General features: G+C 43.6%; 1 protein-coding gene across 6 annotated transcripts in view; it reads right to left on the bottom strand.

Annotated features, from left to right (window-relative positions):
* Positions 1-647: 647 nt before the first annotated feature.
* fam78ab (family with sequence similarity 78 member Ab) overlaps positions 648-14171 on the bottom strand; it is a 22050-nt gene continuing 8526 nt past the window's right edge. For all 6 annotated transcript variants that reach the window (XM_045690993.2, XM_082955349.1, XM_014133065.3 and 3 more), the window contains one exon: positions 648-4976. In XM_045690993.2, the coding sequence (XP_045546949.1) occupies positions 4451-4976 (526 nt within the window). In that variant the 3' untranslated portion in view covers positions 648-4450. The remainder of the gene's footprint in view (positions 4977-14171) is intronic.

Here is a 14171-nt window from a genome sequence, read left to right as displayed (position 1 = left end):
CTGAGGTTGAATTAGTCAAATACTTACAGTGGTAAAATTGCCCATTAAGACTCTGGCTTTGTGATCAAACACCTTGGAAGTCCATCTTAGCAGGGCCAGAGCAGAGGGAAAGGATGTACGCCTATGGTCTTCAATAGGGATTTCAATGAATGCACGTAAGCTCTAAAACAAGTCAGCCTTAGTGTAAAAAATGTGATAGGAAATTCACCACATACATTTTTTCAGTATGACTTTATTTGATAAGCTGCTTATAAACTGCCTGTAAATATGATTTGTTAACCACGTAAATACATGTATATGGATTGTTGTTCGTGATTTGTATATGATTGAAATAATTGGTTTATTTACTGTATTTACTTATTATGTATTCCGAAGTTTACTAATGGTTATCTAACTATTGATTATGGTTAATAAGCAGTTTATAAGCAGACCTTCAAATAAAGTGTCACCAACTCTTTTTCCTCATAAAGAAGGGAGAGTGTCAGTGTTAAAAGTGTGATTTTGGTGGTGGTGTTTGTGAAGCATCTTGACAAGGCGCTTCTGTATAAAGAATCCCCATATGTTACCGGATGCATATTTCCCCATCACACTGCTGAGGTGAAAGCCAGGTCTATCCACACGTTAGGAGAAAAGTGACAAGGAACAGATAACATTTGCACATTCTTATTTATTAATGAAAAATACTTTTTCCATTTTATTTATTTTTTTAACATTGTGCATTTTCACAGTTTTAAATATTTGCCAGTACTGTTCTATGTTCAAGTATCAGTGTCAATGACAAATACAAAAAAAACATACTGTATTTTTGTTTCAGTGCTGCAAAATATATTAAATGATTTTTCAGAAGACAAATCAAAAACACCCAAAATTTGAAATACATTGTAGCCAGTTGTGTATAGTCTGCTACAGTTAGCCATAAGGCTACTCTACTGAAAACCTAGTCAGAGTTGCAGGGAGCGAATGGCAAGATAGACGGACAACTCTTTTGTTTATATGGGGTAAACTAATAGTAAAGGATAGGAAACAACGATGGGTGATCCTGAGAGTGAGCTTGGGCTTGTTATTTGTAACTAAAAGAGAAACCTTTACTGCTGGTCTATGACGTGTTGGTGGGCTGTAGTTTACATTACTCTTTTACATAAAGATCCATAGAAAAGGTGGGCGCCCTCAGAACTAAGAGCTGTGGGTTTAGGAATGAAAGGCTACACAGTGGCACAACCCCAGAAGGAGACATGAAGTCCATGAACTTCACTTGTTCAATGACTGAATCGTAATCTCATGAATATTTACGTAAATGTCAATTTGTCCATTTCTAAAAACAGAACTCGGTTGGAGATGTGTTTTGAGGAAGTAGTTGTACATGAGATAGACTCATCAGTAGCACATAACAACACTGTCAGAGTCCGACACAAATCGAGGCAATCGCCTTCCCGTTACCTCCCTCTCTCTAGTGTGTGTTTGTGTTGCTGGGGGCCACGTGCTCTGCTGATAAATGCTGTTAACACTCGGTCCCAGTGTGATGCTGTGATGATCAGATAGCATGCAAGGAGAGACCGCCCCTGCTGTCTTATGACAAGGATGTGCCCTGTGTGAGTGAACAGATGGAGCCATAGTTCAGCAACAGCTACAGCAGCGCCAGATCAATGAGAGTATTTAGGTCATGCCGTGACTAAGGACAGCTAGCCAGCTACTGATGTGTCAAGGTGTTTTATACATGGTGACAAGCAATCCCTGCTGGGCTTTCCAATGAATCACTCAGCAGTGTGCAGATTGTGACACAACCCCAACTCCTTGTCACTCTATCACCCATACCCCTGACTACCACCAATACCCCCTTCCACCTCAATCCCAACCCCCCACCCCTTCTAACACTGACCTTTGTCCTCTAGCCCCAAGAGGCCATCATATATTACTATAGCCAGCCTTGGCACAGCACAATGCATCTGAAGGGTGCTCAGTATTTCACAGACGATCTATTAATGACAGCACTTCTCCCCAGCAGACCCCTCCTCCTTCCTCCCTCCTCCTTCCTCCCTCCTCCTTCCCGCTCAGATGATTGAGTCCAGAGCAGGCTATCAGACTCTCTGGTTTCTGAGCCCTGGTCTTTCTTCATTCTATTCAGCTGCTACTGATAGGCTGCTCTGTCTTTTCTAACCAGGCAAAGATGTCAGATAAACGTCAAATTACGGTTGATATTTGGTTGAGATGTCAATAGTTTGAGTTTAATTTGAAATAAACCAAACCACAAAAACCTGTTGACACTATTTGGTTATATCAAGACAAAATCTGTGTATTTTAATGACTTTTGGCAAATTCAATCAAGTAGCCAGGTTGATGCAGTGTGATAATGTTGATAAGGTAGGTTGAAATAACGAGCAAACAATGTTGCCCAATTGTTGGTGGCATTTGATGGAAATGTTATTCCTCTACCAAGGAAGCTTTGCATCCATAAAATATCACAACATCATAACTAGCATAAACTTAATGAAAAAACAATACCTTCCGTGACAGAAGCAGAGATGAAGTTTTCTTAACCACTTCAAACATCAGTCCCTGTTCCTTTTTTTAGCTCATACTGCTGATGCTGTTGTTCTTGTTGTCGTTGATATTATAAGGAGATAAAAAGCCTGATGCCAAATTCTATCCCCCAGCTATCCCTCTAAACCCCCACCCCCTCCCTCCTCCATGAGCAATTTCAGCTCTGGGTAAAGCTGCCCTGCCCATAGATTAACGAGTGTCTGGGCATGGTCACGTTTATGGAGGTATTTAGCGAGAGGAGAAAAAAAAGCACCACATTTCTGCAGCGGGCTACAACTGGTAGTGACAACTGGTAGTGGCAACCCCAGAAGTGGGTCATCTATATGCCAGGCTGATCCTCGCATGCCTACTGCTGCAAAGAGGACAGAGGACAGGGTGAAGGGTGAAGGGTGGGTGGAGGGATGGATGGAGGAAATAGAGACCAATCAAGGGGAGCAGAGAGAGAAAGATGGATCAGAGAGGAGAAAGTAGGGACAGGGTGAGAGAGGATGAATGGGGATGAACATCAGAAGAGAGAGAGAGAGTGCGAGGAGAGCAAGGGGGGACTACAGAAAGAGAGAGCAGAGATGGAGGGCGGTGCGCTGCAACCACCTCTGCACCATGTGGATTCACACACAGGCACCCTAAAGCCGAGATGATTTATCTCCCATAGCATCGCATGGAGGACCAATTTTTTTATTGCCCCTGTTATGAAATGCACAGTAATTTCCCCTGGCTGCTGCTTGCTGTAATAACAGTATTGATTAGGTGCTAGCAGGGTTGTCCCCTCCGACATCTGTAGAGAGGAGAGAAGAACGGCAGAGGGAGGGAGGAGTACTGCGACAGGGCCCTGAGATGGAGGGAATGGTGATAAAGCAAATGAAAGATAACATGATGAAATACTGTTTTCTTTCTGTAAAGGGAGGTTGTTGACAACTCTAAAAGTCAGCTGAATATCAGTCTCAATGGAATTGAATGTTGTCAGAAAACCTTTTCCACAGCCATGCATGAGATGACGACCTAACTGACTATTTGAAAGGGTTTGTTTGAATGTCTTTTCTCTTTTGTTCTGTGGTAGAAAAAGTGTTCCAGCAGTTTTAGGACTCAATTTGGTTCCTGATAACCCATTGTACACAACCCACTGTTCCGTTCCTAAACCCACACACACCAGCACCAACAGTCTGGATGGAAGAAGAGAGAGGACAGGTGAAGGAATACTGCATTGCACTTGGTTTAAGGCTAAACATTTGCAGTGGAAAGCGATTTAAACTTAAGGCAGCATGGATTGAATGACTCTCATGTTTAAAAAAGTACTAAAACTACATATGTCACCCCGATACGGTTCGTATTCACATATCACTCATGTGGAGCACAAAATAGCGCTTATTCACAAAAAATGCTCTCTCCCAGCCCATAAATAAAAACTCAACTGGTATACGCAAACTTTGTGCATGTATACATGTATGTACCATGTACATAAATATGAACATAAATACTATATTTTTTTCAACCCACACACACTCCCCATCCCTCCCAACCCCTAACCCCAATCCCAAAAAGCAAAATTCCTTATTTTAGATTTTTTTTGCAATGACTTTATCTAGCACAGTGAAACCCGACCCCGTTTGAAGGTAGAATGGTTGCAGTTTGTTCACTCCAGTTTTTAGTCAGCTTCAGCTCCCACTTATAGGGGACGTCCTCTTTCTCCAAACTGCTCTTGTCCTTGTTTCACTCTCTCTCTCCCTCTCTCCCTCTTTTGCTCAGTTCTTACAAAAAGAAGAGGAGAGGAGAGAAACAGAGAGGCAAATAGAGGCAAGGAGCTTGAGGGAAGGAGAAAAGGAGAAAAAAGGAAAGTAGGTAAAGAGAGAGAAAATGAAAAGTGAGAGTAGGTAGAGGAGGGGGAGAAGAGGAGTGTTTAACCCCCCAAGGTCATTCAATATTTGGGCGGGATGACCACGATGGGGTCCCCGGTCTTTGGCCGCCACATGAGCACTTGAGCGTCGTTGGCGTTGGGCTTGACCATGGCATTGGGGGGGATGGGCTCGTTCTTGCCCAGGACATGGGGCTGCTCCTGGGCCACAGGCTCACGCAGCGTGGCCCTCTGGCCTAGAGGCTTGTCCGGGTCCACCTCGATGTGGAGCTGCATCCTCCAGCAGATGGTCTGCAGCACCAGGGTCTCGGCCGTGGCCTGATTGATGGCCACCAGCCAGGTGGTGAAGCTCTGGTCGCGGCGGATGCTGCTGAGCTGTGGCAGGTTGCTATCGCTCACAGGCACACCCCATGTAACGCTGGGGTAGAAGTTGTCATTCATGCTGACCGTGAACTTGGTGGCCTTCTTGGTGGGACCTACGATGGTGCACGTCTCCGTGGTGTTGCCATACCACGGGTAGTTGACGCCGTCCGAGTCGCTGATGGCCTGGATCTTGCCATCCCGTAGGTCAGGGAGTTCCCAGCTCGACCTGGACGTGGAAAAGCAGGCAGTGAGATTTAAACCAGAAGGGAAAACAGAGTGAAGCTTAAAGGGATAGTGCACGCCAAAATCAAAGATGATGCCAATCACTCCCATTCATATGGGAATAAAGTATCCTAATATATAGCTAAATCTACACAACAGGTGATGTGAACTGTCAACCCAACACAATTTTAGACCACTTTTATGGTGTGAAAACAGGAAGAAATTGTTGATTTTGGGTGAACAAATCCTTTAACGTGGAAGTGGAAACAAAAGGGTGAGACTTGTTTTACAAGTGAGAATCTCTCTGCATGTTGCTACTGCTTTCCTGCCTAGAATTGCTTGAGAGAGATATCAATCGTAATAGGCTCCTACCCACTGTTAAATAAAGGCTGGAGGATAAGAAGAGTGGAGGAGACTATCTATGTCCATGAGAGGCTCAAACAGCCTGACTGAGTGGGTTTGCTCTACAAACATCAGCTCAGTAGCTATTACGATTCAGGTCAGGGCAGCACAATCACAGCACACCACAGGTTCCCATTGTTAAGAGCCTCCCGTCTGTCTAACCTGTGTAGTAAGTCACTATAGGTGCATCTCAATAGTCTTACGTGGCTTTCTTTTCTCATTTCCTTTACCACCTCTGCACTGACCACTGATCTGTCAACACAGGATAGGTGAAAGCAATATACCCTAAGCCTATCAGGATTGCTTTACCTCATCCACTATTATTTCAGATCTGAGTGAATTAAGTGAAGGAAACTATGAAAGGAGGCCACTTTGGAGTATTGAGAAGCAGTGGGTGACATTGTGGGACAGAGGCACCTCATAAACACTTCGGTCCATCCGCCTATCGATTCCCCCTCGGCAGGAAGAAGTAAAGGAATCAGCAGAACTGCTGCAGATAACAGTGATCACCAGACACATGACAGGCCTGCATGGCCATTTATTCACAGAGGAGCTAGATTATGATATCTAGAATAATAATAATAGTAAAAGGTAAGCCCCAGTCTGTGTGTTGGGGGGGGGGTTAAAGTTTGTGTGTTTCAGTTGAAAGTTTTATTAGTTGTGTACAGTATACACATGGTATACACTGTCTTTTAAAAAATATATATATATTTCACCTTTATTTAACCAGGTAAGCTAGTTGAGAACAAGTTCTCATTTATAACTGCGACCTGGCCAAAATAAAGCAAAGCAGTGCGACGCAAACAACAACACAGAGTTACACATGGAATAAACAAGCGTACAGTCAATAACACAATAGGGGAAAAAAAGAAAGTCTGTATACAGTGTGTACAAATGGCGTGAGGAGGTAAGGCAATAAATAGGCCATAGTAGCGAAGTAATTACAGTTTAGCAAATTAATACTGGAGTGATAGATGAGCAGATGATGATGTTCAAGTAGAAATACTGGTGTGCAAAACGGGCAGAAAAGTAAATAAAAACAATATGGGGATGAGGTAGGTAGATTGGGTGGGCTATTTACAGATGGGCTATGTACAGCTGCAGCGATTGGTTAGCTGCTCAGATAGCTGATGTTTAAAGTTAGTGAGGGAAATATAAGTCTCTAGCTTCAGCAATTTTTGCAATTTGTTCCAGTCATTGGCAGCAGAGAACTGGAAGGAAAGGCGGCCAAAGGAGGTGTTGGCTTTGGGGATGACCAGTGAGACATACCTGCTGGAGCGCGTGCTACGGGTGGGTGTTGTTATCGTGACCAGTGAGCTTAGATAAGGCGGAGCTTTACCTAGCATAGACTTATAGATGACCTGGAGCCAGTGGGTCTGGTGACGAATATGTAGCGAGGGCATACAGGTCACAGTGGTGGGTGGTAGAAGGGGCTTTGGTGACAAAACGGATGGCACTGTGATAGACTGCATCCAGTTTGCTGAGTAGAGTATTGGAAGCGTTTTTGTAAATGACATCACCGAAGTCGAGGATCGGTAGGATAGTCAGTTTTACGAGGGTATGTTTGGCGGCGTGAGTGAAGGATGCTTTGTTGCGAAATAGGAAGCTGATTCTAGATTTAGTTTTGGATTGGAAATGTTTAATATGAGTCTGGAAGGAGAGTTTACAGTCTAGCCAGACACCTAGGTATTTGCAGTTGTCCACATATTCTAAGTCAGAACCATCCAGAGTAGTGATGCTGGTCGAGCGGGTGGGTGCGGGCAGCGAACGGTTGAAAAGCATGCATTTGGTTTTACTAGCGTTTAAGAGCAGTTGGAGGCCACGGAAGGAGTGTTGTGTGGCATTGAAGCTCATTTGGAGGTTATTTAACACGGTGCCCAAAGAAGGGCCAGATGTATACAGAATGGTGCCGTCTGCGTAGAGGTGGATCAGGGAATCACCCGCAGCAAGAGCGACATCGTTGATATATACAGAGATATATATATACAGAGTCGGCCCGAGAATTGAACCCTGTGGTACCCCCATAGAGACTGACAGAGGTCCGGACAACAGGCCCTCCGATTTGACACACTGAACTCTGTCTGAGAAGTATTTGGTGAACCAGGTGAGGCAGTCATTTGAGAAACCAAGGATGTTGAGTCTGCCGATAAGAATACGGTGATTGACAGTCGAAAGCCTTGGCCAGGTCGATGAAGACGGCTGCACAGTACTGTCTTTTATCGATGGCGGTTATGATATCGTTTAGTTCCTTGAGCGTGGCTGAGGTGCACCCGTGACCAGCTCGGAAACCGGATTGCACAGCGGAGAAGGTACGGTGGGGTTCGAAATGGTCAGTGATGTGTTTATTAACTTGGCTTTCGAAGACTTTAGAAAGGCAGGGCAGGATGGATATAGGTCTATAACAGTTTGGGTCTAGAGTGTCACCCACTTTGAAGAGGGGGATGACCGCGGCAGCTTTCCAATCTTTAGGGATCTCGGACGATACGAAAGAGAGGGTCCAGATTGTCTAGCCCAGCTGATTTGTACGGGTCCAGGTTTTGCACCTATTATCTGGATTTGGGTGAAGGAGAAGCTGGGGAGGCTTGGGGAAGTAGCTGCGGGGGGTGTGGAGCTGTTGGCCGGGGTTGGGGTAGCCCGGAGGAAAGCATGGCCAGCCGTAGAGAAATGCTTATTGAAATTGTCGATTATCGTGGATTTATCGGTGGTGACAGTGTTACCTAGCCTCAGTGCAGTGGGCAGCTGGGAGGAGGTGCTCTTATTCTCCATGGACTTTACCGTCTCCCAAAACTTTTTGGAGTTAGAGCTACAGGATGCAAATTTCTGTTTGAAAAAGCTAGCCTTTGCTTTCCTGACTGACTGCTTGTATTGGTCCCTGACTTCCCTGAAAAGTTGCATATCGCGGGGACTATTCAATGCTAGTGCAGTCCGCCACAGGATGTTTTTGTGCTGGTCGAGGGCAGTCAGGTCTGGAGTGAACCAAGGGCTATATCTGTTCTTAGTTCTACATTTTTTGAAAGGGGCATGCTTATTTAAGATGGTGAGGAAATTACTTTCATAGAACAACCAGGCATCCTCGACTGACGGGATGAGGTCAATATCCTTCCAGGATACCCGGGCCAGGTTGATTAGAAAGGCCTGCTCGCAGAAGTGTTTTAAGGAGCGTTTGACAGTGATGAGGGGTGGTCGTTTGACCGCGGACCCATAGCGGATGCAGGCAATGAGGCAGTGATCACTGAGATCCTGATTGAAAACAGCAGAGGTGTACTTAGAGGGCAAGTTGGTCAGGATAATATCTATGAGGGTGCCCATGTTTATGGATTTAGGGTTGTACCTGGTGGGTTCCTTGATAATTTGTGTGACATTGAGGGCATCTAGCTTAGATTGTAGGACTGCCGGGGTGTTAAGCATATCCCAGTTTAGGTCACCTAACAGAACGAACTCTGAAGATAGATGGGGGCAATCAATTCACATATGGTGGCCAGGGCACAGCTGGGAGCTGAGGGGGGTCTATAACAGGCGGCAACAGTGAGAGACTTATTTCTGGAGAGATTCATTTTTAAAATTAGAAACTCTAACTGTTTGGGCATAGACCTGGAAAGTATGACAGAACTTTGCAGGCTATCTCTGGAGTAGATTGCAACTCATCCCCCTTTGGCACTTCTATCTTGACGGAAAATGTTGTAGTTGGGTATGGAAATCTCAAAATTTTTGGTGGCCTTCCTAAGCCAGGATTCAGACACGGCAAGGACATCAGGGTTGGCGGAGTGTGCTAAAGCAGTGAGAAAAACAAACTTATGGAGGAGGCTTCTGATGTTAACATGCATGAAACCAAGACTTTTTCGGTTACAGAAGTCAAGAAATGAGAGTGCCTGGGGACACGCAGGGCCTGAGTTAACCTCCACATCACTCGAGGAACAGAGGAGGAGTAGGATGAGGGTACGGCTAAAGGCTATCAAAACTGGTTGTCTAGTGCGTTGGGGACAGAGAATAAAAGGAGCAGATTTCTGGGCGTGGTAGAATAGATTCAGGGCATAATGTACAGACAGGGGTATGGTGGGGTGCAGGTACAGTGGAGGTAAACCCAGGCACCGAGTGATGATAAGAGAGGTTCTATCTCTGGACGGGCTAGTTATGCTGGGTGAGGTCACCACATGTGTGGGACGTGGGACAAAGGAGGTATCTGAGGGATGTTGAGCGGGACTAGGGGCTCCGCAGTAAACTAAGACAATAATAACTATCCTAAACAACAGTGTGCAAGGCATATTGACATTTGAAAGAGAAATAAAGCGAGGCATAAAGCAATCACAGGTGTTGATTGGGAGAGCTAGCTAAGGCAACAACGGGTAAGACAACAACAGCTAATCAGCTAAGACAACAACAACAGGTAAAATGGCGATGAATGGGCAGAGAGGGTCGGTTAACTACACACAGGGCCTGAGTTGGGGCCGACAGATAAACGAAATGCATACATGCAGGTTCCTTCTCGTCAATGCAACATCAATAAGAACTAATAAAAGATAAGATTACGAACATAAAGTTAATGGCTCAGTAGAATAGAATATACATTTTAGTGTGTGTGTGTGTCTATGGGAGTGGGTGTGAGTGGGCAATAGTGTTTTTCTTTGTGTGTGTGTGTGTGTGTGTGTGTGTGTGTGTGTGTGTGTGTGTGTGTGTGTGTGTGTGTGTGTGTGTGTGTGTGTGTGTGTGTGTGTGTGTGTGTGTGTGTGTGTGTGTGTGTGTGTGTGTGTGTGTGTGTGTCTGTCTGTACAGAACAAGGATTTTGTTTCATCCATGTCCATTCTTGTCGCTACAAATCACTACATCCTCTATCAATCTGTCTCCAAAACAAGATAAACAATTTTTCCATCTATAAATTCTGTATATCTCAGACAGGAGCCAAACTGTTACATCAATTCCACTGTGAAGGGCCAACGACTGCAGACAATGGCAACAAAGCACTCTCCTCGTATTTTTATCTTGATAACACATGGTTTCTTGAGAACAGAACATGCCCAAGAGCAAGAACATTTGCCTTGTGTTCATCATGCTCTTTTTCTCTCTCCCCCTATTGGAGTTCTAATGATACTACAGGATCTACCAACTCTTTATTGATGGCATTTTCATTACAGTGCTATACTATTTTCAGTATAGTACTCTCGTTCAAAACCATGGGAGGTGCTCTATTGAAATAGATCCTACAGATGTAGGATCTTAATTTTATCTCTCTATTGTTGCTGCGAATTTTCCAGGAAATGCAAACTTGTAGTGTATTTGACTTTTAAAAAGGCTTTTAAAGTTTGTAATTTCCACGTAGAAATGTCAGACCTGATTTGCCCTTATGAAAAAAATGGTCCATTCATTATTTTGCCCTACAAAATGTCAATTAATTGTAATCCACAAAATAATGAATATATCCTGTTGATGCAGGATTATTTTCCTGCTATAGCAAGTTGGCTACAGAAGGAAAATTAAGATCTTTCATCTGTAGAAAGGACCCAAAGGACTAAACGGCCAATCAACTGTAGTGGCGAGCGTGGCTTCTTTTGATGTTGAGTGACGGACTAGATACATGACAAGCAGAGACACCAACAATGTGCTGTACCCTCTTATAAAGTGATAAAGTTGAAGTCGGAAGTTTACTTACACTTAGGTTGGAGTCATTAAAAAACTCATTTTTCAACCACTCCACAAATCAAACTATAGTTTTGGCAAGTCGGTTAGAACATCTACTTTGTGCACGAGACAAGTCATTTTTCCAACAATTGTTTACAGACAGATCATTTCACTTATAATTCACTGTATCACAATTCCAGTGGGTCATAAGTTTACATACACTAAGTTGACTGTGCCTTTAAACAGCTTGAAAATTCCAGAAAATTATGTCATGGCTTTAGAAGCTTCTGATCGGCTAATTGACATAATTTGACTGTGGATGTATTTCAAGGCCTACCTTCAAACGCAGTGCCTCTTTACTTGACATCATGGGAAAATCAAAGGAAATCAGCCAAGACCTCAGAAAAAAAATGGTAGACCTCCACAAGTCTGGTTCATCCTTGGGAGCAATTTCCAAACGCCTGAAGGTACCACGTTCATCTGTACAAACAATAGTACGCAAGTATAAACACCATGGGACCACGCAGCCGTCATACCGCTCAGGAAGGAGACGCGTTCTGTCTCCTAGAGATGAACGTACTTTAGTGCGAAAAGTGCAAATCAATCCCAGAACAACAGCAAAGGACCTTGTGAAGATGCTGGAGGAAACAGGTACAAAAGTATCTATATCTACAGTAAAACGAGTCCTATATCAACATAACCTGAAAGGCCGCTCAGAAAGGAAGCCACTACTCCAAAACCGGCATAAAAAAGCCAGACTACGGTTTGTAACTGCACATGGGGACAAAGATCATACTTTTTGGAGAAATGTCCTCTGGTCTGATGAAAGGAATATAAAACTGTTTAGCCATAATGACCATCATTATGTTTGGAGGAAAAAGGGGGAGGCTTGCAAGCTGAAGAACACCATCCCAACCATCCCAAATGGGTGGCCACATCATGTTGTGGGGGTGCTTTGCTGCAGTAGGGACTGGTACACTTAAAAAAATAGATGGCATCATGAGGCAGGAAAATGATGTGGATATATTGAAGCAGCATCTCAAGACATCAGTCAGGAAGTTAAAGTTTGGTCGCAAATGGGTCTTCCAAATGGACAATGACCCCAAGCATACTTCCAAAGTTGTGCCAAAATGGCTTAAGGACAACAAAGTCAAGGTATTGGAGTGACCATCACAAAGCCCTGACCTCAATCCTATAGAAAATGTGTGGGCAGAACTGAAAAAGCGTGTGCAAGCAAAGAGGCCTACAAACCTGACTCAGTTACACCAGCTCTGTCAGGAGGAATGGGCCAAAATGTACCCGACTTATTGTGGGAAGGTTGTGGAAGGCTACCCGAAATGTTTGACCCAAGTTAAACAATTTAAAGGCAATGCTAACAAATACTAATTGAGTGTATGTAAACTTCTGACCCACTGGGAATGTGATGAAAGAAATAAAAGCTGAAATAAATCCTTCTCTCTGCTATTATTCTGACATTTCACATTCTTAAAATGAAGTGGTGATCCTAACTGACCTAAGACAGAGAATTTTTACTTGGATTAAATGTCAGGAATTGTGAAAAACTGAGTTTAAATGTATTTGGCTAAGGTGTACGTAAACTTCCGACTTCAACTGTATATCTAAATTGTGCTAGTATAAAGGAGGTTTTATTGCAGGTAAAATGGATAGCAATCTTATTTTACCAAACAGGGAAGGGAGAGATTATTTAGACCGGATACTCAGACACATGGGTGGCGAGCTGACTAATTCAGGGTAATCAATCATAGCATCCTTGAGCCTTTGTGTGAGTGTCTGCGTGTGTGTGTACACATAAATTGGTGTGATTGTATCTGGGCTTCTTGACATAGCCTCAACAAACAATGTGGGTGTGTGAGTATGTCTGTTGGATGTTGTGGGCGTGTGGATGTGATGTGTCTGAGCCTGTGTCTCTGTGCCGACGCGAGTGTGCACAGTCTGGAAAAACTGCTTGGGACAGCCCCCTTGAGTCTTACCAGAGTGTGTGGGGTCTGTGTGTGTGCATGTCTACGGCATGCGTGCCCACCAGTGGAGGCTGGTGGAAGGAGCTATAGGAGGACGGGCTCATTGTAATGGTTGGAATAGAATAAATGGAACGGTATCAAACACATCAAACATATGGAAACAACATGTTTGACTCTGTTCCATAATTTCATTCCAGCAATTATCAAGCCTCCTCTGGTGCCCACCTACAGTGCCTTCAGAAAGTATTCATAACCCATACCTTATTCCACATTTTGTTGTGTTAGAGCCTGAATTCAAAATGGATTAAACGTAATTGTTTTCTCAACCTTCTACACACAATACCCCATAATGACAAAGTAAAAACATGTTTTTAGAAATGTTTGCAAATGTATTGAAAATGAAATACAGAAATATCTCATTTACATAAGTATTCAGACCCCTGAGTCAATACATTTTAGAATCACCTTTGGCAGCGATTACAGCTGTGAGTCTTTCTGTGTAGGTCTCTAACAGTTTTTCACACCTGGATTGTACAATATTTGCACATTATTATTTCATTTTTATTCAAACTCTGTCAAATTGGTTGTTCATCATTGCTAGACAGCCATTTTCAAGTCTTGCCATAGATTTTCAAGCTGATTTAAGTCAAAACTGTAAGTAGGCCACTCAGGAACATTCAATGTCATCTTGGTGAGCAACTCCAGTGTATATTTGGCCTTGTGTTTTAGGTTATTGTCCTGCTGAAAGGTGATTTTGTCTCCCAGTGTCTGTTGGAAAGCAGACTGAACCAGGTTTTCCTATAGGATTTTGCCTATGCTTATCTCTATTCCGTTTATTTTTATCCTAAAAAACTCCTTAGTCCTTGCCAATGACAAGCATACACATAACATGATGCAGCCACCACCATGCTTGAAAATATGAATAGTGGTACTCAGTGATGTGTTGTGTTGGATTTGACCCAAACATAACGCTTTGTATTCAGGGCATGAAGTAAAAAGAATTGCCACATTTTTTTTCATTTTTACTTCAGTGCCTTATTGCAAACAGGATGCATGTTTTGGAATATGTTTTATTCTGTACAGTCTTCCGGGGGCGGCAGGTAGCCTAGTGGTTAGAGCGTTGGATCTAGTAACCGGAAGGTTGCAAGATTGAATCCCCGAGCTGACAAGGTAAAAATTTGTCGTTCTGCCCCTGAACAAGGCAG

This window comes from Salmo salar, chromosome 01 (genome assembly GCF_965601325.2).
Source record: "Salmo salar chromosome 01, fSalSal1, whole genome shotgun sequence".
Lineage (NCBI taxonomy): Eukaryota > Metazoa > Chordata > Actinopteri > Salmoniformes > Salmonidae > Salmo > Salmo salar.
This window is presented reverse-complemented; position numbering and strand designations above follow the sequence as displayed.